The 25,261-nt window shown below is 37.4% G+C and overlaps 5 protein-coding genes across 7 annotated transcripts in view; all 5 read left to right on the top strand.

Moving 5' to 3' along the window:
- The window catches only part of LOC126782026 (translocon-associated protein subunit alpha), a 213,912-nt gene that overhangs the window by 161,699 nt on the left and 26,952 nt on the right, over positions 1-25,261 (top strand). The window lies entirely within an intron of this gene.
- LOC126782016 (uncharacterized) lies at positions 1,508-11,744 on the top strand. 2 transcript variants are annotated; one of them, XR_007670730.1, is made up of 11 exons: positions 1,508-1,781; positions 2,131-3,772; positions 3,910-5,307; positions 5,478-5,824; positions 6,354-8,068; positions 8,288-8,726; positions 8,964-9,126; positions 9,244-9,347; positions 9,877-9,968; positions 10,044-10,198; positions 10,726-11,744. XR_007670730.1 is itself a non-coding variant. In XM_050507160.1 (10 exons), exons 1-10 carry the CDS (start codon positions 1,522-1,524, stop codon positions 10,118-10,120), a joined length of 6,237 nt encoding a protein of 2,078 aa, XP_050363117.1. In that variant the 5' UTR covers positions 1,508-1,521; the 3' UTR covers positions 10,121-10,696. The 2 variants fall into 2 exon arrangements, 1 of the variants encoding a protein (XP_050363117.1); XM_050507160.1 differs by lacking the exon at positions 10,726-11,744 and having other exon boundaries at positions 10,044-10,696.
- LOC126782032 (uncharacterized) lies at positions 12,614-13,592 on the top strand. The gene has a single exon (XM_050507178.1). The coding sequence runs from the start codon at positions 12,929-12,931 to the stop codon at positions 13,319-13,321; it is 393 nt and encodes a 130-aa protein (XP_050363135.1). The 5' UTR covers positions 12,614-12,928; the 3' UTR covers positions 13,322-13,592.
- On the top strand, positions 14,780-15,736 carry LOC126782022 (uncharacterized). Its single transcript, XM_050507167.1, has one exon. It carries the CDS (start codon positions 14,780-14,782, stop codon positions 15,734-15,736), a length of 957 nt encoding a protein of 318 aa, XP_050363124.1.
- On the top strand, positions 19,173-21,255 carry LOC126782031 (uncharacterized). Its single transcript, XM_050507176.1, has 2 exons — positions 19,173-19,963; positions 20,370-21,255. The coding sequence occupies exons 1-2, from the start codon at positions 19,499-19,501 to the stop codon at positions 20,439-20,441; spliced, it is 537 nt and encodes a 178-aa protein (XP_050363133.1). The 5' UTR covers positions 19,173-19,498; the 3' UTR covers positions 20,442-21,255.

Here is a 25,261-nt window from a genome sequence, read left to right as displayed (position 1 = left end):
AGCCTCCCCTTCTCCTGCTCGAGCTCCTCCGGCTGGTCCCTCCTCCTGCTCGAGCACGCCGGCAAAATTGCTCGCCGCTGCGGATGCTCTAATACGACCGCCAGTCTAGGAAATTGGATCTAATTTATACAACAAGCTCGAGCTAGCTTGAATCTAATTTACAGCACAAAGGGGATTCATAAAAGGACTGGGACATAATCTCAAGCGAATACATTTGATATATCTACCTAGTATATCTGTAATTCTGTATATATGTAAACCTAAGAATCATCATAGGAAATTGTTGAGATGCTTGAGAGTGACATGTAACAGATCGACCACGCTCTTCATATGTTAAGATTATTGGGGAAGTGGCGGTGCAGATTATCAATCATACCTTCAGAGTTGGGATCAGAATTATGTGTACATTACAATGATATTCCTATTATGGCGAAGGGTTTTGTGCAAACTGAAACGCAATGGTCTATTAAAACCAATAAGACATATGAGGTTATAATCTTGTAGTTTAGGGCTAGCTTGACTTCAGTATTATTGATCGAACAGTCCTAAAATGTCATCTCGCATGTGCGAATGATGATATACCTAGTGAGTAGTGAGTATAGATGATGTGAATCTAACAAAATGGAGTCCCGATGGTTCAGATTACACGTTTTGGGTTCATAGTATCTATGTCCTTCGTATACAAGAGAAAGACGAGTAGAAACAAAAAATATTGATCTATGATCTTATCAAACAACACCCATTTTATTTATTCGTTCACACAAAAGAAACGTATATATAGACAAAAGTGACTTAAGAATTTATGTTACTATGACAAAAGTGACTTATCTTTATTACTATTATAAAGTCAACACCCGAAAATTTCACCAAATTATGAATTACTAATTTTATCATTCTCTAACTTTATCCTCATACTACCTACATAGACATAAGGACAATTATAAAGTCACCACCCAAAAACTTCACTATATTGTGAAATACCAATTTTATCTTTCTCTAAATTTATCCTCATACCACACAGACATAAGGACAATTATTTAAAATACAAATATTTTACCAATGTGTTTTATCAAAACTATCATTCATAAGAAACATAATTATATAAAATGATAAAATTTTAAGAATCAAAAATATAATTCTGCAAATTTGTGCAATCACTACCCGTGCATTGCACCGCACGAGGTTAGTTATATATAAACTATCAATAAGCTCATAGAAAAGTTTCAAATGGGACTTGGAACAAAGAAATTGTAACCACAAGCGTCTTATAAAAGCATATTTGGATTAGGTAGGGGCGAGTTTGAGACGAATTTGGTATATCGACAAGTGAAATTAAACCCTCGTTTACTCACATAAGTAAAAATGTTTTTACTTTTTGTTTTACTTTCACTTTTGGAGAGTAAATATACTAATACGACAGCGTTAGGTCTACAGTTAACAAGTTGCAACTAAAACCCTTCGAGAGTTCCTAAACCTCTTGAAACATAAGCCACAGTCACACAAGAGCTCAGGCCTTCAACCATGGCCGATTCTGGAGCCAACACTAAACAGAGACAAACCCAGAAGAAGAAGAACAACAAGAAGAGAAAGCATAGCGAACCACCCCAAGAATCTGAAAGACCCACCAAAACAAACCGCACCATTTCATCAGAGACCAACGAGAATGAACCACAAGACCAAAACTTTGAAGTTGAAGGAGCTCAGAATCCCAAGCAAGGTGGTCCATGGAGGAACCTGGAGTTGATTCTGTCAATCCAGAACAAAGAGCTTGATCTTAACAAGTCAGTATACTATTCTTCATCCTCATTTTGTAGTTTTTGCCTTTATTGATTGAAGTCTGTTTAAATATGGAGCATTGGAGCTTTAGTTTTGGGTTCAATTCAAATTGGGTATGAATACAATTTGGTAATTGATAATAAAATTGATGAAAGTTAGACTCTTTAAGTATATAGCTTAGTAGAATTAGACTCAAGCTCTTGGGTTTGTGTTGGACTAGAGTTATTATGTATCATCGTGTGTGTTTGTTGGTGAAGACCAGAAATTTAAGCTTCCTGTTGTCTGCTTTGACTTGTAAGTGATCAAAAGGAGGGTTGATTATTTAGTTTTGATGAATGAGGGATGTAAATGCAGGAAGGTGGAGCTAGCGTATGGTTTTGTGATGTTGAGAGTGAAGGAAGGAGGAGGGAGCAGTGATGAGGATGATCAAGCGGTGGGCATGCCACGTTTAGTCATTTTTGTCAGTGAGTGGATTCAATCGTTGTTGATTTCCGAAGGGAGGAAAGTTCAGAGTGGTGAGGAGAAGCATCAAGATGAAGTTATTTATACGTATTTGGATTTAAGATGCTGGGAGATTTTCAAATTTTGTTTGGAGGAGTCATTGAGACTGAATGTTTCTATAAGTTTATCGCGGAACCTCTTACGCTCTATATGTTGGATTGCAAGGAGTGCACTGTCCTTATTGAACAAAGCATCGTCGTCTCGAGGAGACTTCTTTGCCTTTGGTGAAGGGTTTCAATTGTACACTACTGTGCTTGATTGTATTTCTTTGGTATTTTCATCCAAAGAAGGCTTCCCAAATGAAAATTTGAACATATGGATTTCAACTGTAAGCTCAGCTCTTGACCTTGGACACAGAATTTTCAGTGAAGCTCTTGTTAGTGGCAATGACGGTGTATTTGTTTCCCAATTCTTGTGCTTGGTGCTTGAGCGATTTTCCAGGTTTTTAAGGTCTCATGCAGCTCGGAAAAATGGATTTCATGATTTTAGTGATAAGCTCCTTGAGCCTTTGTTGCATCTCTATGGTCTCTTACATCTTCAGATTGGTGGAGGTAATCTCGATTGGATGGGAAGCTTACTAAAGCTCGTTAAAGATGTATTATCCCATGGGCTATATCACCCACTCCACATTGATGGGTTTCTGAGCTTATGCAGTACTGAAAAATACTCCACATCCAAATATGGGAAGTCAGAAGATCCCAAAACAATGAACGAGAGTTATCATAGACATTTATTTGATAAAGTGGGAAGAATTTTAGCCGCAAAGAGTGCACTTGCAGTAGAAAGCCTAGGAGTATTGTTTCAATTGCTTATTGATCAGGTTAAAAAGCTAAAGAGGGATTCAGCATTGACTGCAAGTGCCAAAGTGATGGGGAAAAGTGAAGGTTCTAGGCAGATAGAACATAATTCATTGGGTCAAACGTCTATGATGTCATCTGAGAGTTGTACAATTGAAGAAAAATATTGTTCAACTAGTTTAAATCCGGAAACACGGAAGCCTCTTTACTATTTTTTTGTTCTGATTATGGAGCCTCTTTTGCTTGAGATCAATGGCATTCTTGAAACTAAGCTGAAAGTGGGCACTGAATTATTGGAGGTTCATCGCATTCTTAAAGCTATCAATAGTGTACTTTCAGTCTTTATGCATGAAAAAATCTATGTGAGAACTGAGGATGCCTCTGAGGGAGCTTGTCTTCATTTCTTGAAGAAGGTTTACAGTATCATCATCTCATTGTCCTCCGAAGTAATTCAGTTGTCAGTTACACACTCAGATAGTTTTACTCTAATAGCAAATGAGGTACTTTCTGCTGTAGGCTATCTTTTGGCGATTGAATATGACGTTCTAGAAAATGATCAGGTTAGCTTGTGGTTGATGATGCTTTCTTACTTGGCCATTGGACTTTCTTTGGTGGATTCTCCGGATAGATGCTTACTATTATCCAAGATAACAGACAATGGATGTGAATTGATTATGTTTTATAGTCAACTTCGCCAGGTTAGTAAAGTGCTTTTCGATCAATCATTTTCCAGTTTTTTTTCCTGATAGCTTGTTCTCTCTGTTTTTTTTCCTAGAAGTTTGTTTGTACTTGCTGTGATTGTAATTTCATTGGTTCTCTAATTGCACCTTTGCAGGTGAACAATACTATCTTTGCATTGTGTAAAGCAATACGGATTATTAGTTTACATAATAGTGATGGCGAACTGAACTATACTAGATTTGTTATTCCTTTTCATGGTGAAGCATATGCAAAATCTGTGGAAATGCTATTATGTGCTCATGATTTCAAAATTGCAATTCATAAAGCAATGAAATTCATACCAGAAGGACAAGCAAGTCAGTGTATAAGGCAGTTGACATTGGACGTATCAAAATCATTAGAGTGGATGCAAGTTAGTTGTTTGGAGGCTGATGAAAAAGAATCTGCTGAATGCCAATTAAGTAACTTGCACAGTTTTAATCTGGAAGCTGAACTTTTCGGGAGAGGGTTGTCAGAAGTATATGCTCTATTACTAGATTCATTGATCGTCACAACTGGGAACTGTAACCTTCTTGGAGCTTCTATAAAGGAATTGATTAGAGTAATTTTCCCTTGCATGAGCAAGCTGATTGGACAACAGCAGAAGGATGCTGTAATCAAATTCCTATCTTCAGTCATGGTAAAAGATTATGACAAAGTGATCGCTAGAAACAAAAACAAATGTCTGATATTTGGAGGCTCCTCTTATTGGGTAGTTTTGTTCTTCTTTCGATTGTATACTTCCTGCCGATGCTTGTATAGGCAAGCCGCAATCCTGATGCCTCCAGATTTATCAAGAAAGATGTCTGCAGAAATGGGACATTCGTTCTCCTCATTCTCTGGTCGGGATTGGATGGAAATGTCTGATTGGGCCAATGAGGGATTTTTCTCTTGGATCATACAACCTTCAGCTTCTCTTCTTGCTGTTATTCGATCTGTTTCAAGCATCTTTTGTAAGGACAGTGCAGCCGATTCTTGTCCTTTAACTTATGTAATGCATGCTATGGCTTGTGAAAGGCTTGTGGACTTGAATAGCCGTATAAAGTCTATTGAATATTTGATTGAGAATGGTGACAATCTGGTGCCAGTTGCAGAGATCTCTTCTTTGAGGCAAGAGGCAGCAGGACTCACTGGTTTTATGATGGAGCACCTCTCAATAGTGTCTAAAGATCAACAACGAACCTTTACTTCTGCTGATATGACTAATAATAAGATGGCTAGTTATGAAAGTGATGAATGGGATTTCGGTATTTGCTCTGTGAACAAGAACTCACTGCCAACTGCAGTTTGGTGGGTTGTTTGCCAAAACATTCATGCATGGTGCCCGCATGCTTCTGAGAAGGATTTGAAGAGATTCCTTTCTGTTTTAATACGTACTTCCCTTCCCTATGTAAAAAGCTACTGTGGGGAGGTTATACAGCAAAAGAACCATGAAGCTGACAGGCTGAAGAATGTGGCAGTGCATCAAATCTCATCACAGTGCTTTATTGATTCCAGTCTGTATGAGCAAAGAGTAAGCATCTTTTTTTATAGATCAAATGGTGCTTCCCTTGACCCTCACGTGATGCACGCGCACACACACAAACTTATATACAACTGGCATGTTCTGGGGATGCTTTCCGTTTTACACTTCTCGTTTACTGTAATTCTCAATATGTACATTTAATTTATCTCTTGTATTAGTTTGTCCGCAGGTATTTTGCAAAGCTTTTCTGCCGTGCTTTGGAGAAATCTACATTACCGTTCATCAGTGACTTTCCATCCATCAATGTTAAATTCAAATCATCACCTAATTGGTCAGATGTCTTGAGTGATTTAGAGAGCTCATCACTGGCTATTTCCTGCGATAAACTCATTGTATTTAATTGTTCCTCAGCCTCAAGTTGCAAGGGACTGAACTCTCATTCATCTGCCATGGTGAAATTTACAGCTTGTCAGAGTTTGCTTAATCTTTTGAGTTGTATGCCAAAAGGTCATTTGGACATGAGATCATTTTCTCATTATGTGACTTGTATTCTCAACATTGAAAGGTATGAGCTTTATGTTTGATATATGGTCCAACAATTGATACATTTCTTATAGTTTAGTAAAACATAAGAAATCTTTTTTAAGTAATAATCATTCCCAATTCGGGACAGTACAATATATTATATTCAATTAACTGAGTTGTGTGATAAGATTTAAATGGTGGCCTAGGTCAGTTCAGTTCAGTTTTTTTTTTTTGTGTTTGTTTCATTTTTAGGACATAGTACCATAAAATGTAGGCAAAAAAAGAGGAATTTGGTTTAACTCTTGTTTGATTCAATTTTTCACGGAAAGTGCATGCGCAGCTGCCTATTCATGATAAACTCTTTTTATTCTGACCTTTTTCAATACTTCATGGGTGAAGCTAATATACCTCAGTACTTAAATGTGAACCTTTTTCCCAGCAATATCAAGATTTCACATCTCATTTAAAGTAATATTATGTACTATTAGTTCAGTTTTAGTATCATGCGCTTTTAGAACAATCCATTCAATCAAGACATTTATTTATATAACCAGTTATGTGTATCTCAGGATTGTTGTCGCTGGCTTATTAGATTACAAGAATGCTTCTTACTCAAGTTATTATTATGAGCTCTTCAGACTGTTTGTGTCTTGTCGGAAGGCCTTAAGATGCATAATTATTGCTTGTGAGGAGACAGTAGCCACTCAAAGCTCAGACACTCGAGTACTCTTTGAGGATTTACTTCCTGTTTTATGGCTCCAGAAATCAGTACATATGGTTGCTCGGCTTCAAGAGTCATTCTCAAAAGATATATATCATCAAGTTCATGATATAATCTTGGCGTTATTGGATCACACTTTTTATGTGTTTCTGACATTAAGTAAATATGAATCTAATTGTGCCGTTCGTTTGCTTGAGGTCACTGAGCTGAATTCTGAATGTGCCCATGAACAGAAAAGCTCATTAAATTCGTCTCACTATATTAAACCCTGGGAGAGTGTGAACGTTGTTGCTAAGAGTTTGAAGGAACAGATGCAGATGTTACTTGTAAATGTGAAGGGTAGCATTTGTATTGGAAAAGAGGGAGTTGCGGTTGATGGTGTAAATTTGAACAAGTTTGCCTCCATAATTTCATGCTTTAGTGGGTTTTTATGGGGCCTAGCATGCAGTGTGATCGATACAGATGGGAGAAATAGCGATGAGAAGGCCAAGTTGTCAAGCTGGAGACTTGAACAACTATCTGAACTGAACCTTTGTATAAACGTTTTTGCAGAGATTTCTAGTCTTCTTTTACAAATGTTTAGTCTTGATGATAATCAGCAGTCTGCAACTGTTTGTGATGTTTATAATCTTCAGAAGTCAGGCTACAATTTAAATCTATTAGGCGCAGAGAAGATTTTTCCGGAAGGCAGTGATGTTGACACTGACATGGCATGTAGTAGACTGCAGAATAAATATGCAGATGCATCATCTGAAATTTATGATGACCCTGTAACTGGTAGTGTTCATAGAAGAAAACCGCGCTTGAAAGATGCAAATAGTGTTGTAAGTGTTCTCACTGCTGTTGATTCATTTGAACTGCAAACCTTAAATAAGCCTTTGTTGAGAAGCATGCTAAAAGGTGATCTCCCCAGTGCAGCATTTTTACTGAGGCAGTTATTAATTGCCTCTTCTGCTATATTGAGGCTAAATTTGCATGTTAAGAGTGCCCCCATGTCGACAAGCTTGGTGCATAAGTTTGCTGGCATTATGCAAGTTTTGTTATTGGAATCAGTCGATGCAAGTCAGGTGCCACACTTCTATTATTTTGTGTGTTTAGATGGTGTTCTGAAGTATCTGGAAGAATTAGGGAATCATTTTCCTCTGACTAACCCTACCTTATCTAGAGATTTGTTTGCCAAGATGATCCAACTACAGCTATGGGCTCTGGGGAAATGCATAACTTTACAAGGCAAGAGAGCAACTCTTGCATCTCATGAATCAAGCACAAACATATTCTTTTCTCCTACGGGATTTTCTGAAGCATCAACTCTCTCTGGCTGGGAATACTTGTTGGATGATCTCAAAGCTAGGTTGAGATCAGCATTTGCAGTATTCATAAAGAAATCAACAGAGTTGCATTTACAATCTCTAGTTCAAGCAATCGAAAGAGCCTTACTTGGTGTGCGGGAAGGGTGCACAGTGAGGTATGACATATATGCTGGACTTGAAGATGGAGGGAAGGTGTCTTCCATTGTTGCATCTGGCATTGATTGTTTGGACTTGGTTCTGGAATTTGTTTCAGGTAATATTATACATCACAGTTATAGAGCTTATGAAATGGTTCCACTACATTTGTTCTCTATTTAGCTATGCGTAAGTTAAGCCACTGATGATGAAGGGAATTATGCATAACTGCATAAGTGCACATATATATTATTTTTTTCCCTTCAGCTATTGTATTCAAGTGTATATCATGGAAGTTCTTTGGACACATTCTGACCTTCTTTTGTGTGTATTTCAGGACGTAATTTGAGTGTGGTTAAAAAGTACATTCAGAAGTTAATTGCCTGCATGTTCAATGTTATTCTGCATCTGCAGAGTCCGCTAATATTCTATGATAAAGTCACTCAGAGTAAAGATGATAATGAGCCAGATTCAGGAACAGTCATTCTTATGTGTGTTGATGTTCTGGCAAGAATCTCTGGCAAGCATGCAATATACAAAATGGATCTCTGGCATGTAGCACACTCGTTACGTATACCTTCAGCAATTTTTCAGGATTTCCATCTCTTAAACCGTTCTAAGTGTTCTGTTCCAAATGTTTTAGCAACGAATCCAAATAACCAACTCTCCTACCCAGTATCAAGTGCACGCATCTCTGGTATAAATAGGCAGTACTCAATCGGCCTATATTCTGCTTGCTGCCGGTTATTGCATAATGTTGTGAAGCATCACAAAAGGTATGTATGTTCATTTGGTATAAAAAAAAAAGTAGTTAAAGACTTGCAAAGCATGCAATAGACTTTTAAGCTTAGGCCAAACCTGAAACATGACAATCAGGTGGGAAGAGGTATACTATGCATAAAATCTTTCAACATTTGATACTTGTCTTATTCTTAAAATGGTCTATTTTACTCTTACATTACTTATCACGTAGACTCTGCAAAGAACTGGAGTAATTCTTTTGTGATTTCTAGTGAATGTGAAGGGTATGTTGCTCTACTTCAAGCTTCTGTTCGTGTTCTTCTTTATTGTTTGGAGACCTTGGATGCTGTTCTGGTAGCAAAGGAAGGCTTATTTTCATGGGAAGTAGAAGAAGGAGTCAAATGTGCATGTTCTCTGAGAAGGATTTATGAAGAGGTAGGTGCTGACTGAATGTATCATTCTAGTTTAGATTATTGTTAAAGTTTTGACTTTGACGTGACTGAATACCAAGAGGAAATAACTTCACCTGGTTTTATCATATCTGTTTTGCAGCTAAGACATCAAAAAGAGGTCTTTGGTCCACACTGTTACCACTTTTTAGCTTATTACATACAGGTTTATTCAGGATATGGCCCACGCAAAACAGGCATCAAAAGGTAATTTTTCTTACCTTGAATATATTTGTTGTTAACCAAATGAACATTAATGATAATGACGCATTATTGGGCGTTTAATGGTTGAAGAAGGGGCGAGCTTGGTGTAGACGTTTGATCATTTGGCATATTCTTTTTCCCAATCTCCTCTGTCAACATTTCCAAAAACTTGAGTGTGGGATGATGGCATCCCTTTCCAATTCGATGGATGGAACTTTGGCCGAAGTGAGAATTTAGTTTAAGAGATTAGGGTTTAAGAGAAGATAAACAACGAGAACAGATAGGCCAAGGACATAAAGAATAAATCAATGGGAGATAACCAACAGTTATATTTTAATGTCCCTAAGATTAACCCGGTATAATGTATTTTATTTGTTTGATGTTATTTGGCAATAGGCATCAGTCCTAGGACGATATCACTTGGTAATAACTAATATGTACAAGTGCACCTATTATAATCTCCAAAAATCAGTATCTTTTATTTTTTTGGAGTTTCCCTGTATGTAGTCTGAACTATCCTATGGACTCGCAGGGAAATAGATGAAGCTCTAAGACCAGGTGTATATGCTCTGATAGATGTTTGCTCACCAGATGATCTTCAACGTCTTCATACCTCATTTGGAGGTAAACAATTTTGACTTGATAAAAGGTATGATTGGAATGAGGTCTTAAATTCTCATAATCTTCTTGTTTGTGTAGAGGGTCCTTGCAGAAACACTTTGGCAACCTTGAAGCACGATTACGAACTCAATTTCCAGTACCAGGGAAAAGTTTAAGTGACGATTATTACTGTGGGAGGTTATACCATCATCACCATTTAAATCTGCTGATGCGACTCCTGTACCATGTCACGAGTAGGGTAACATCTCACCTATGTGATAATAATTTTGTAGCTATAGCTTTTATTCTTTCTCATACAGTTGGGTAATGATTTGGACGTGAAAGTAAGATACCTGCTTGTTACCACTAAATTGGATATCCAGAAGTCATGTTGTAGGTAAACTAACCTAAAAGATGACATTTAATTGTAAACATGAAAAAAAAATTGCTTATAAAGTGCAACTTTATATTTTTCTACCTAATAGTATTTGAAATCATACTATGAAGATATATGTAGAAATTGTGGTATGGTCTGTAATCAGATTTTAAGTACGAACCATTAATCATCAGGAATTGAGTAACCTAGATTTCGTGAATAGTATACCAACCTAGAGTCTCTCCTAACTACTGTGTAAGGCCCTAAGCCTGTAGTTGAGTTGCTGAAAATGACCTATAACCAAATAGATTTTTATGTAAGATGCCTTGTTCACTCACTACCCTCTTCAGCCGGCCCTATTGTCATTTGGATCATCACTGATAATATTCCTTATGGTATCATTAGTCTGGTATGATTGCGATTGATTGAGAGCAACCACCAAATTCTAAAACTCCCAAAGCAACCAAACTTAAATACTTGTGACTTGTGAGGTCTAGATTAGACTTGGATGTAAAAATAGTCCTTTTCTTCTGAAATAAGAATTCTCACTGAGAAAGAAGGGTCATTGAATCTTGATGGGTCATCATTGTTGTAGAACAGAAGCCCCTTCTTCATACCCAGTTCTGGTCTTCTTGGCAGTGACTGTTGTACTTCTTCTCTTGTCAACTCTGATTGCGTCCTTTGAGGTCGAAGCCCCCAAATTCGAGATCAATTTGGGTCTCATAGCCGCACCGTTGCTGTTGCTAGCCGTCGTGCATTGGCTGTCGTCGATGGAAACTAGCAGGCCATGTGTGATGCCACCGTGTGTGATGCCACCATGTGTGAAGCCACGGCCACCATGGTGCAACTGCAGTTATGCTTGTAAGTGTCGCTACTTCTGAAATGATCATGTCCTGCTATATTTGCCAAAACTCATAAGAGCTGGTTTGTCTAATTCCCCGGGTCTCCAGTTATGATAAAGAGAGTTGATGTGTTTATTGGTTTGTTTATGCTATATCTATGTACTGGGTTGAATTGTGTTGCTACAAATACACCAAGTTTGGGTCATCTGATTGTTGTATCGTGACAAATGGCCGTAAAAGTTGTGATCTTCATGTTGTATGAGAACTGAGAAGGAATCAAACGCTAGCTCATCTCAAATCTCAGATTACTAATTTCTTATTTTAGTCTACCTCGCTATAAGGGTTCCTCACTTGAGGATTAATTTTTTTTTTCTCTGGTTGTTTTAGTTTGTGAATTAGTTGTGTAGCAGAAGCCAAACAAATAGTTTCCTGGTCTGTGTCTCAAGAGATTCAAGTTCTCATGAAAAGTGGCTGCTAGTACATTTCCTGATCTCCATGACTTGCCAAGGAACTCATGTATTGTCTTTAACTAGAAGATGAGAGGTCTCTGATTAATATATAAAAGTGATGCAAATTTTAACAGCACTCTATCCATTTTCTGTTCCATTAGTAATCATGATTCAATATCTTTGCAAACAACTAATGAATTCATGAATTGAAGATCGTTTGCTCAACCTATTATATCGAATAATCACCTTTGATTGTCATGAGAATGCTATTTCCATTAAAACCGTCCATGTATTTGATATATTTCGATGATCAAACGACTGGAAAATGAAATATAGATGATTAAATTATCAGAAATTCCAATATCCAAGATAAGTTCTTCCAAATTATGTTGCATAGTTTATTTGGTCCACCTACACCAAAAGTATAGGATAAACAAACCATAAGTGTTCATCTTCCTCCATATCATGTCCATAACATTTTGTTTTTTAGTGTTAAATTTCATGTCTAGGCATCGATTGAGATTTGTCATTATGACTTGACCTTAGTGGATAAGACTTTAAAGAAACCACCGACTTTGTTTAGGCTAAAGTATGTGACACTATATGGTCCATGCAGACTTTAGGAGTGGCACCACATATGCATTCTCCAATATTAAGTGGACAATTTGCAGAGGACGACGATAAGGGAGAGACTTTTCCTTTGATTCATTGAATTATTACTTGCAATTTCTTTGCCATAAATAAATGTATGTGTCATCTAGTATAGTCACTAGCTCTCTAATCTCTATAATTGATATCTTTAGTGAAAAGACTAAGCACTTCAAGACAATAATTCTAAACCAAACTGTAACAAGGAACGTCAAATTGTACTCGTTTTTACAATAATTTTGTGATTATTTGTAACTTCACACCTTAAAATAAAAAATTTAAATATAATAACTAAAATTTTAGAATCATGCTAATTTTAAAAGCTAAATAGTGATGATTGACGTACTTTATTAGTCTAAACATTCAAAAAATTTCATATGAAAAAATCTCGATACATCCAACATTTTATGAAGATAGTAATTATGAATAACGGCTTGTATGCAAGCTACTACCCCAAACTCTACCATTTTGCTATCTTCGATCGGTAGGTTGACGTCGGCCTCATCAAACAGTTCCTCATTTCCTCCAAGTTATAACTTCCTTGCGTTTCAATGAGTCCCTCATTAACTTAAACAACCAAACAACCCAAGAACTTGGATATAAAAACACTAAACCCTTGATCAGTTGTTACTTGTTAGCAACTTCCTCTCTTCACAAACAAGATCATCCATGGCCTATTATGGAAGAAGAAACCAAACCTCCTCACTCATAGAAGGGTTCTCCCTAAACCCTCTACCCTACCCAGTTCTCATAATCCTTGCACTCATCTCAGTCTTTCTGGGCTTCTCATGGTACTCCTCTTACGAGTCAGCTGTGGAAGAAGCTCAGTCACAGTTCAACTGGGTTCTTTTAGCCACACCAATAGTCTTACTCCTCATTGTTCAGTGGCTCTCATCTATGGACCCGGATTGGCTCTTTGCCATGTCGCCGTGGGAACAACGTCGTAGAACCCACCACCGTCCGTCGGAGGGGAGCTCGCCGTGGGGAGTTGCTGCTGTCATTGTTGTCTTGCTGGTCCTGCTGCAGTTTCAGTCCATTTTCCGAGATAGCTGGCTTATATAAATCCTCTGTTTCAAGGTCAGAGTGCTCTGTTTTCTTTGCCGAAGAACCAAAGAGTTGTGATCTTTAAGCAGTTTGTTGTGTAGATAACCAAGTATAGCTAGTAGTTTGTACATAATGATATATGAAATACATGATATTTGTACGTTTTCTGTTCTGTTGCGTATTATGTTTGATTTTTCTGGGTTTTCTTTTCATGTTGGTTCTGTAGAGATTTGATATTAGAGATTATGATTTTGTTTATATGATCCATATATGATTGTGGGTTTTCTGTTCTCTATGCTTCTATATTCTATTAGTAGTTTAGTACCATTAGGTTGCTTGCAACTTGCAAGAATGATTATGTGTCTAAAGCTTACAAGTCAAACAAACTTGATATTGAGGCTAAATGGTTAATGAGCTTTAAAGCTTGAATTAGAAGTATCCAATAGAAAACTCCATTTCATCAAAGCTAATGAGAGAGCTTCAATATAGACATATGATCATTATGGATAAGAATAGACACCTTGTCACCTACTATCCTCATGAAGACAGGAATAGCCTGGTAATCCGGAAATTTAATATGATCTCAGACTGGTCTTTTTCAGCTGTTTATAGTTGTCTAAGCTTTCTTCCACACATGTAACCAGAGTTTGGAAAAATAGCTTCATATAGATCCAAACCTTCCACCGGCCTTTTGGTCCAAATTTGCTAATCAAACAAAATGAAATGGGTGGCAGTTATGAACTTTAGCTCATATGATAATATGGGATGAGTTGCGAGACAATTCTTTCTTCCTTTTATTGATTAGTGATCAAACTCGTCGACCTTAAGTTTTGTATGAATGTAAGGTTTATTTTGCAGACTAGGAAATTGGTAAATGCCCCATAGAGAAAGTTTGGAACCTTTCATATAGCTCTGAAATTACTTTCCATTTTGAAAACCAAATTGCATATTATAAAGTAGATTTCAGTTCTTACCTCCAAATCTGCGTTAGAAGTCCATTGAACAGATACTGATCAAATTTTCGAATTCTTAGCGTTTAGTTCTTGAGGGGTGATTGAACCAGGCCAAATGACTTCTCATACGGAATATATAACGTATTCAATCATTTTCTGGATGTAGAATCAAATTTTGTAACGTCTCCATCTCCACCAAATTTTATAACGTCTCCACCTCCTATATATAGAATCGTTTTTTTTATACTTTATGAAGAATATTTATCTTTGGATAGCCACACAAGCGGAAAGCAATCAACGGAAAAGAAATCATCTGTACAAGTGAATCAACAAAAGAGAATCGATTATGACTCTCCACCAATAACTCAATCATATATAGTTTGAAGGTTTTCACAAAAGAAGGTTTCTGCAAATTTTTTCTTTTGTTCTTTTGGGACATATAGTTCTCTGCATAGCCAGGCAGGAAAACAAGAAGAGGAAGAGCGTAATTGCTGGCTCTTCCTCTTCTTCTTTCTTACTTAGAATGGGATCGGGGGTCTCTAGACAAGTAGAAAGGCGTAAGGCACTCACATTAGAGAGGAGAACATTGTATGATCTTCATGAATGCTGTGGTGAAGATTTTCCGGCTTGTGCATTCAGGCCTGCAGATAGAAAAAACTGGATGGATGACCTTCATCCTGAGAAGCTTCAGATAAATAGGATTGTTTGGCCCGGAACTCATAATTCTGCAACAGACAAAATTGGAATCCCATTCGTCACAAGGCCTTTTGCACAATGCCAATCTCTATCTGTCTATCAACAGCTTGTGCTAGGCACCAGGGTTCTTGACATTAGAATTCAGAAGGATCGAAAAGTCTGTCATGGGATACTTGTCACGTACAGCATGGATGTTGTGATCAAAGATATCAAGAAGTTCCTGTCTGAAACACATTCAGAGATTATAATCCTTGAAGTGCGTACCGAATATGGCCATGATGACCCTCCTGAATTCGACAAATATTTGGTAAAGCACCTCGGACAATTTTTGATCCACCAGAATGACAATGTGTTTAACAAGACTGTAGCGGAAGTGTTGCCAAAGAGAATAATATGTGTATGGAAGCCAAGGAGTTCACCTCAACCAAAAAATGGGAGCCCTCTGTGGAATTCGGGTCATTTGAAGGATGACTGGATCAATACGGATTTGCCATCAACGAAATTCGAAAGCAACCTCAAGTATTTGAGTGAGCAGCCACCAGTTTCCTCAAGGAAATTTTTCTACAGGGTGGAGAACACGGTGACGCCGAAGCCTGATAACCCCATTGTTTGTGTGAGGCCTGTGACGGGAAGAATAAAAGAATTTGCTAGGTTGTTTATAACACAGTGCTTCTCTAAAGGCATTGCAGATAAGTTGCAAATTTTTTCCACAGATTTTATAGACGGGGATTTTGTTGATGCATGTGTTGCAGTTACATATGCAAGAGCTGAAGGGAAAGCCTGAATATCTTTTTAATGCATTTGTGTGTAATGTGTGTAGTTCTTTCTTAGATCATGTTAATAGATTTTTTGCATACTCCATTTTATCCCTTTATAGTCCAAGCAATTTGGCCTCTCATTTACTTATTCATGCATATTGGGGGTCAGGCTATCATTGTGGTTGCCTATATGCTTAATTGCCTATTATTTGAAGATTCTTAAAGAACTATGCTTATGGTGAATGGATTAACGCGAGTCTTTTTACTATAAAATTTTGTCTACTTTTGATGCGAGGAGGATTACAGTTCATGGATGGTCAAGCTCGTCAGGGTTCTCCAGAGCCTCTCCTGCTAAGAAAGTACGTCTGCTTGAATTCCATGAATCCACACCGTTCCCGAGTGGCCGAGTTGACACACAATGCTGCAATATTAGAATGCAAATATGCTCCACAAGATAGATTATACAAGATGCAAGCGCACAAGTTATAAGTGCATGAAATTGAAGAATCAAAAGCATCTCATGTTTCAAAATATCATGATTTTAATCAATACTTAAGCAATCGTTGTTCTCTCTGTAGCTTGGTAGAAAATGATGAGATATAAGAAGAAACAAACAATTTCTGGCGTAACCATGAGTGAAATTGGTCAGATCCTATCATAGCTTAGGTTCTCGGAACTTCTTAACACTCAAATCTACATATATGTAGCTGTTAACCATATACTGTTAACCATATAATTATGATTCAATTGAACAACAAGCTCGCTGCTAACAAAAAATGTCAAGTAAAATCTTTGCATACAAATCGTAGTTCAACTAGATAATTTGATTTGCGCAAACTCACATATCCACAAGTTTCAGTTGCATGACTAGCTAGATTCACTAGCAACTCTTTCCTTTAGGCTTTAGCTTCTGCCCTTATTCTATATACTTAACTAAGCAATCAAATAGGTTAGGCGGATGCTAGGCGGATTCTCATTACGAGTGTTGTCGGCCCAGTGAGGGTCTGGTGTGGGTTGATCCTCTCGTTTCGTGGTTGTTGATAGGGGGAGGCAGATTGTATCGGTGGCTCTGGTTAGCTTTGTGTCTCGCTGGGCGGATCGCCGGTTGGAGTACTCGGTGTCGGGACGAGGGCAGACGTGGCGGCGCGGCATGGATCGGATCTGATTAACCCGATCTAGGCTGCGTTGCTTGGGTAGATCGGAGTTGTTCTGCTAGGGGCGACGAGGATCTTTGGAGCGGCTGAGATGGCGCGATGAAGAGAGCAGCGGTCCGGCATTCGTGGAGGATTAGGGCAACAGGTGGTCTGCCGGCGGTAGTTGACCGGGGTCCAGTTGCCGGCCGTTTGGTAGTCTGTGAATAAGGTTGTTTTTTGGGCCGAGGTGTTTAATTATTTATGTTTGTTATTTATTTTTAATAGTTGATTCCCACTGCATGGGTGAAATAAGTAGCTGGATTAGTTATGTAGGTGTAGTCGTGTTTCGTGTATGTGTGTGCACTTTTAATGTTTTGTCTGTTTTAAGTAAGTGACGAGTTCATTATTTTGTCAAATGGTCGTTGCCTTCTACTGATAGGGTTAAGTTAAATATCGCCGAATTTATTTTCCGGCGACAACATAATAAGAAAGTTGTACAATTGGTATTTATATTTTGCCGTAGCATTTTTCCGGTATGTTATTGCTACAATAAATTAAATAGAGCAACTATTAGTATATTCTTTGCTAGTTGGTGTCGTGTTGAGTACATATTTGTATAGATATCAGATATTATTATAGATCTTTATAATCAAGAGTTTAGGTTTCATGCATCTATTTGTATTCAAAGGCTTTATTAATTAAGGTTTAAGGATAGTCACAAAAGCTCTTTATTAATATATATATATATGAATCCAATCAGTCTGACCGAGGATCACTTTGCAAACCTTGTAATTATTAATGTTGTCTGAATGTAAATTTCATGTTTGCTCTTTAATTATGTGCCTTGTAATTTTATGTTAAAATTCAAACTCCTTAATTAAAGTTCTTTCTAATGTTAAGAGATGTCATAGAAGGCCACTACCATTTCTTCATGTAAGCACTGCAATGGGGTTTGAAACTATGTTGCACTTATTTCGAGACTGCCATAAAACTCAGGTGATCTTGAATTCTTTTAATATTCTTTCTAACATGTTGAATGCCTTTGTGCTTGATTGGAATGGCTGGCTTTTTGCTAATATGTTTGAGAACAGGTGCCATATGCATAATATGAATTGGAATGTCTTTTTTTTTTACTATTGTTGGTTTATTTGGAAATGGAGATGTAAAAGCATTTTTGATAATGATTTTCACTACTCTTTCCGACCTGCTGAGATTATTACAAGCTATGTTGATGAGAGGAATATAGCTATGTCAACGCCTTCTATCTATACTTCTAGAAATGTGGAAATTCTTGCATGGATTAAACCTAGTTCTGGTTTCTATAAATTTATTGTGGATGGCTCTAGGACTAGAAATGATGATATTTGAGCTTGAGGGATTATTAGAGATTGTAGTGGTTGCTGGACTGTAGGGTTTTTGATAAACATTGGAACTGGTGAAGTCTTGCAGGTTGAAGCTTGGGGTCTGTTTCATGGGCTTCAATTGGCTTTAAGTTTACAACTAAATAAAATTGAAGTGGGGTCTGATTCTGCATGTTTGTGAACTTGTTACAGTGTGTTGATATTGAGTTGCATCTTTTTACCACCATTGTTCTTAATTGCAGAGCTTTAATGAGGCAATTTGACACCATATTCATACATCATGTGCCCAGGAAAAGGAACACAGTTGCTGACATTCTTACAAAGAATAATACTTTCAAGCAAGAGACATTTGCATTATGCATGATCTCCCTAGCCTTGTTGCTGAAGCTATCATTGATGATATGTTAGGAGTTGCTAAGAATATGAGCTTTAAGACATGCTAGCTATTTTCTGTTATTTATTTCTTTCTTAAGCCTTTGGTCTCATTTGTAAAAAAAAAAAAAAAAAGTTCTTTCTATATACTGTATCTTTATTTTCCTTTAACAATAAAATGCATGGTTGATCCGAATTTGACCCGACCCACTGATCTTCATCTATATATAACGCCAAAGCGAGTCCTCTTTGGATCGAAATAACAATCAAAATTCCTTTTAAAAAAATCAAAATTAAAGGAGACGGAAAACCCTAATCGAAGCCAGCGAGCGATGGCCCCGAGTTTAACAGGCAAGAGGCCACCGACGGATTCGAACCCAGCCAAGAAGTTGAAGGCGTCCGAGAAAGAGTCTGCTAGGTCTGTATTAATCCGTCTCTATTTGACTCCCGAAGATCGAGATCTCCCTTGTCAAGAATTGATCGAAAAGAGTGTGAATGTGTGATGGCCTATATGGAAGGTATGTTTGTGACTTAATTGATCCCAGAACGACCAGTTTGCTTAGGACTGAATTCGTTTTCTATGCCTTCCTTTGGTCATCAGTATTGAGGTCTGTTATAAACTTATAACCTCCTCTTTTCTGTTCTTTTGGGGTGCACAGCTAGCTAGGACTAAACCAGGGTTTGATATTTACCAACAACCTGTACCAAAGGGATATTCGTGGCATCCTATCTATCCTGGGAGTCGTAGAGGTCATCTTGAGCCGTTAGTTTGCTCTGACTGTGACGACTATAACGAATGCCCAAAAATGGCTGATGAATTCCAGACGGAAGATTCCACCAAAAATACCAAGTCTGCTAGTCTTGTTTAGGGTTGTCACAATGGTAACAAGAGTACGTACGTAGTACGTACCCTCTCATCCACATGTATGCCAATATGCCATTACTTGACAAACGCCTTCTCCCACTGACCTTTCCAATTATAATGGAGAAACCCATGCTCTCACAACCCCATTTTTCCGCACCCGCGCTTTTAGTGGCGAAAATTTCCTTCAGACCCGACCCAAATCCGACCGACCCGACCCGACTTTTCCGGCCGATTCCGGCTGTTTCAGGTGACCGAGCCGACCCAAATCCGACCGACCAGACCCGACTTCTTCGGCCAACTCGTCTCCTCCTTGTGCACCTCCCTGTGGTGGTGGATCATGGAGTAGCACGCCAGTTTCCACGCATCGAAGCCCGAAAGTCGACTCGAATACCTATCGGTGACCCGGTTGTGTTCTTCAATTTTCCGGCGATCTCCGGCGAGTTTAGGCTTCACCACTGGTCTCAAACTCCTTGTCTCAACATCGTCAACAACCCCTGCAAAGGTTTTGAGCTAAATCGAAAGGTAAGAACTCGAATCAAGAAATTTCAAATCTAGGGTTCATGATTTGGGATTTTTCGGAAATTCCGAAATTCGAGGTTTTAAGCTTTGATTTAGACTTTGTTGTGAATTAGAAAGTTGTTAGGAATGTCATTTAGATTGTAGTGGTGAAATTTGGTGGTCATTGGAGACGATCGGTGAACAGTGTCGCCGCACGAACAATGTTCATGAATATTAGTGTGAACATTACACGATAAACAGTCACTGTGAACAGTGCTTTTAGTAAAGCAGTACATTAAAACAGTTATTAGTGAAACAGTAAACATGAACAGTGTTCTATGAATAATGTTTTATGAACAGCATTTAGCTGTACTGAAATCGTCACCTGATATTTTACGTATCATTTTCTAAGCATTTATTATGTTATTAGGTGACTGACGAAACGAGTGAGGAAATTACTCTTAGTGTCGTGGAAGTTGCACGCAGGAAAGAATGTGAGTAAAAATCTCACAGTGACGAATCTATCATTGCGGAGATTCATGATTTCGCCTAATTAAAAAGAACGAACTATGATATGTATATGATATAGTGGATTGTGTATGTGTATAATTGGTAAAATAGGTACATATATATAGTTTGCTATATTATATACTGTCATAATTTCCGTTTGCGAATGAATTCATTTTAGCGTTGATATTTATTTATTTGAGCATGTCAATTTGATTTGTACAATATCATGTGATGATTATTGTACGTGGTTTTAACATCGAGTTTTGTTAAAACATTTTCTGTCTTCGGACGTGTTTTTCTGTCTTCGGACGTGTGTTATGTCTTCGGACGTGTTTTTCTGTCTTCGGACGTGTTGGCATGTCGGAACCTAGCCTTGGCCGGGCGACAGTTACGATACAGTTAAAGCTCTAGTCTGTCTGCCGCTGTACTGTATGAGGGGTAACATATGGGTTACCAGCTTATGAGTACCCATATTTTTGGGATTTTTGGGTGGCAGATGGGTTGCTCAATGCCCGGCGGTGTACTGCATGTGGGGTAATATATGAGTACATGGGTCTCATGAGTACCCATATTATAAATGTAATTAGGTAAACAGAGGGGTTGCCCGATTTCTCATGAGCACTTATATTTTCAGATATTATTGGACAACCAGATGGGTCGTCCAATGAGTCATGAGTACATTTATAATTAAATATTTTCAATATTTTTCTTTTGGATATTGGGTAGCGAGAGGTTGCCCAATGTTTGATGGCGTACTTCATGAGGGGTAACAGATGTGTACCAGCGCTCATGAGTACCCGTATTATTAATGTATTTGGGTAAACTGAGGGGTTACCCTATTTCTCATGAGCACTTATATTTTCAGATATTATTGGACAACCAGATGGGTCGTCTAATGACTCATAAGTACATTTATAATTATATGTTTTCAGTATGTTTATTTTGTATTTATACACGAGTTGTATTGTTATTTTACTCATACGAGCTGCAAAGCTTACCGGGTTTGTGTTTACAATCCCGGTGCACCTATTCGATTGTGTAAGGGATAGTTCTGCAGGTGTGGATTAGCAGAATTGACGGACTACTCTTAAGATGTCGAATATTTGTTTCTATTGTTAGTGGTGAGGATTGAGTGAATTTTACATTTCCATTGGTTGTGTATTATTTGAGTTGATTGAGTCATGGTGTTGACTCAGTTTCGATACGTTGTTATGATAAGATGATTTCAGTATATTGAGATTGTTTTTGAGTTTTCATAGCTTCGAATTTGAATTTTTATCATTCGAAATTCGGGGTCGTGACTATCATGACTATTTGAGTTTTAAACAATTAATGGAGACCTTTCACGTACTGAAGGGTATATATATCATGACCATGACTATTTCAGATGTCATACTCATGTATAACAGTATAGAGATTGCCAGTTTCAATCAAGTTCAAAACTGTCAAAAGACGATTTCTTCAGCTTAGTCATCTTTAGACTAATTATACATAAAACATATTACTAAATCAAATCACATGCATATATTAAAGTATCAGCAAGTACCAATTGACAAAAGCAAGAAACCTCTCAGTTAACTCAAGAATGTATGGAACTATATGTTCTTCTAGATTGAAACTGTATGTTCCATAAATTGAGATATTTGACAAATAGAAGGCAACTTGATATCAATTTGCAGAAGACTAGGTCATGCTTTGTTTCTGGAACATATTTGCGGATATTGTACATATGGTTCTCCCTATGATAAGTTGAACAGATACTTAACTAAATGACTTACTAATACTATAAAATTAAGATGGTAAATCATCATACCCTTTTAAGTGAAGTGTAAAGTAGCATGTGACTGATGTAAGTTAATAACAAATTATAAATGTGATGGTTCAATGCCTCTGCAACATTGATGCTGATTATAAAAACGATCTTATAATATTCAATCGGAAATTGTCATCATCCCGAATTAAACCCCATTACCATTGCACAAAATTCATAGTTCAATTGGTATTCAATTAAAGGGGATATGTGTGGGTATTTCCCAACGAATTTTCAGAAAGGAAGATGCCCTGAGTTTTATATGTGCTAATGATCGATCCAGAGGATTAAAATGCAATGTGGAATGACAATAGCAACAAACAAAATGCAATGACAGGATTGATGACTATGAATTTCAGATTTTGAACATCTTGTAATCTGTTATGAACCAAAAATGAAAGACTTAAAACCACAGTATATTGGCAGGACTTTCATTATCTAGACTTTGTCCCGATACTCCGGTTGGGTAGTTAAGATCGCATACAAAGTATGCAAAGCTCGAGCAAACAATGGATAGTTAAGAACTTAAGATCACATCATGGTGTTTGGGAAAACCATAGCCATGCGAACTAGAGTTAATGAGTCTAATGCGATTTGTAACTCTCTTATCTTGAATTGGATTCCGAGTATTGTTCTTAGCTTTGTGTACGTTCGAATCAGATCATTTAATTGCAGAGTAACTTGAATACATGATCCATTCCCCGGTGCAAAAATTTCAGTAGAATTTGTAGGCTAGCAGATGAAATATGATTGTCATATATGACAGAAGCTCTTGCTCTAAGTATCAATCACATCATAATGACATCTTATTCAGTAATAACTTGGTTTCACTGCTTGCATTCACTATAATGTCCCCTGACTCCCCTCTGTAACCTGTTGATATCAGAATCACTTCGAAGCTTACAGCAGTTTCAAACTGAAATTAAGGGTTAATTATGATTATTACATTTGGCTGTAAGCAGTCAATATGAATCTGTCTCATCCCATGTAGTTGAAATACTTTTGGAAACAAGGGTTTTTAAAAAAAGAAATATGGTTATGGGGAACGAATTTACACGATTCTTTTTACTGTAAAATTTTGTGTACTTTTTATGCGAGGAGAAATGGAGAATTACAGTTCATGGATTGTCAAGCTCGTCAGGGTTCTCCAGAGTCTGCTTGAATTCCATGAATCCAGTGTGTACCCCAGTTGACACACAATGCTGCAATATTTGAATGCAAATAAGCTCCACAAGATAGATCATACAAGATGCAAGCGCAACAAGTTACAAGTGCATGAAAGTTAGGAATCAAAAGCATCTCATGCTTTATGTTATCATGATTATTGATTTTTAACTTAAGCAAACGTTCTTCTCTCTGCAGCTTAGTCCAAAACAATGAAATATATAAAAGCAGACTCGGTTAATAAAACAATAATAAAATGATGTTTGCATGATCGGTAACTAAAGAGATTTTTCCTTTAAGCTATAGATAGTAGTTACTTTTGTATTGCTAATTAGAAACCAAAAACATATAAACTTAACCAGTTGTTCACTCAAGAGTCAAGACGTAGTTTGGTGAATATGCAGACAGAAATAATTAACAATAAATTAACATAAAATCTATGTATAGAATAGTAAAATTATTCAATAAGTAAAAAAGATATATATGAATGCAGAAACCTTTTGCCAAAAACTGATCAGAAAGTAGGAAGTTAATTAATCAGAAGTTGAACTTTGATTGCCATATATATTTCACTTCGTCAAAAAACACAATTAGTATGAATGCAGGCAATGAAAGTAATATGAATGACTTCAGTATTCAAATATATATTTCGCAAGAACATTTAGTGATCAAATCTTTTGGTTCTTGATTTTCCAGTTCTCTTTATGAATAATGTTCAAAAGTTAGAGCTCTCCAAAATCTAAATGAGTTCAATATTAATATTGGAGACTAAAAAAAAGCATAGATATTTTTAATGTCTTTGGCTAACCAAACAAATATATAGTATAAAATTCTAAACATATAAAGAACTGACGGATAACTCTGCAATTCCATGTTTGAGTCCTTAAATCCAATAGTGTTGGCCTATTCGTTGAGAAAATTCCCGGCCTTTCAATTTACCTGTCTATTTTCGACAAGCCCTTTCAATTTACCTGTCAGTTTTAGCTAACAGACGTAATCATATATATAGTATTTTTGTGTACAAAAATAATTATAGTAGTTAGCTCACTGTAGCCACATATTCGCTCTCGAAGAGAGTCCAAACTTTGTACATTGGTCCCAACTAATCAATTATTTAGCAGGCTCTATTGAAATGTTTAACACAGTTTATCAATCTCAAACTCATAGTTGTATAATGAACAAACCACACTCAGTTGAGGAAATAATAATGTCTCCAACATGGTTCAACAAGCACTAGCAATGGAAAGCTAATCTGATCTTCAAAGAGGTCCAAACCACTTCGAATGAAAAGATGATTGATAAGATAACAAGACCAAAACCACCACCACCAATAATGCAACACCCCACGGCGAGCCGCCACTAGCTCGGTTGACCAACTCGTGCTGCGGATGCCGCCGCCAGAAGTTGAACCATCCACCAGAGGAAATTGAAGAACACGAGACCGCCAAAAATATCAAGAGAATCGGCAGCAACATCAACAAAATCTGGAAGTTAACAGCAGTCTGTTGCATTTGGGATTTGTACTCGGTGTATTGAGAAAGCCATAGTAACAGAATCACAATGCCAAAGACGGTGAGTAAATGTAAAGGTGGTGCAGAAATGGAGGAGAGGGTCTGGCCAGTCCACCCTTGCTTCCACTCTGGACCCCTTCTCTTAGGGTAGAACCATTCCATTCTTCCTCCTCTTCACTCCAATATCTGTCATCACAAGGTTTCATATATGTAAGGGTTGAGAGGTCGTCCGGATGGGATTGGCTTGTCATTGACAAAAGATTGCCTTTGGCATATATTCTTTGAGTGTAGGTTTTGCTGGACAAACTTTAACTTTGAACAAATGCT

This window comes from Argentina anserina, chromosome 2 (genome assembly GCF_933775445.1).
Source record: "Argentina anserina chromosome 2, drPotAnse1.1, whole genome shotgun sequence".
Classification (NCBI taxonomy): domain Eukaryota; kingdom Viridiplantae; phylum Streptophyta; class Magnoliopsida; order Rosales; family Rosaceae; genus Argentina; species Argentina anserina.
Note: the sequence above shows the minus strand (reverse complement) of the source record. Positions and strands in the feature narration are given on the sequence as shown.

Bases quoted from the DNA above. Each gene is read 5' to 3' on its own strand.
- LOC126782016 (XM_050507160.1), top strand. From the start codon at position 1,522: ATGGCCGATTCTGGAGCCAACACTAAACAGAGACAAACCCAGAAGAAG. The intron at 3,773-3,909 runs GTTAGTAAAGTG...GCACCTTTGCAG, and splicing joins TTTATAGTCAACTTCGCCAG to GTGAACAATACTATCTTTGC. The intron at 8,727-8,963 runs GTATGTATGTTC...TGTGATTTCTAG, and splicing joins GTTGTGAAGCATCACAAAAG to TGAATGTGAAGGGTATGTTG.
- LOC126782032 (XM_050507178.1), top strand. From the start codon at position 12,929: ATGGCCTATTATGGAAGAAGAAACCAAACCTCCTCACTCATAGAAGGG.
- LOC126782022 (XM_050507167.1), top strand. From the start codon at position 14,780: ATGGGATCGGGGGTCTCTAGACAAGTAGAAAGGCGTAAGGCACTCACA.
- LOC126782031 (XM_050507176.1), top strand. From the start codon at position 19,499: ATGTATGCCAATATGCCATTACTTGACAAACGCCTTCTCCCACTGACC. The intron at 19,964-20,369 runs GTAAGAACTCGA...TTATGTTATTAG, and splicing joins GTTTTGAGCTAAATCGAAAG to GTGACTGACGAAACGAGTGA.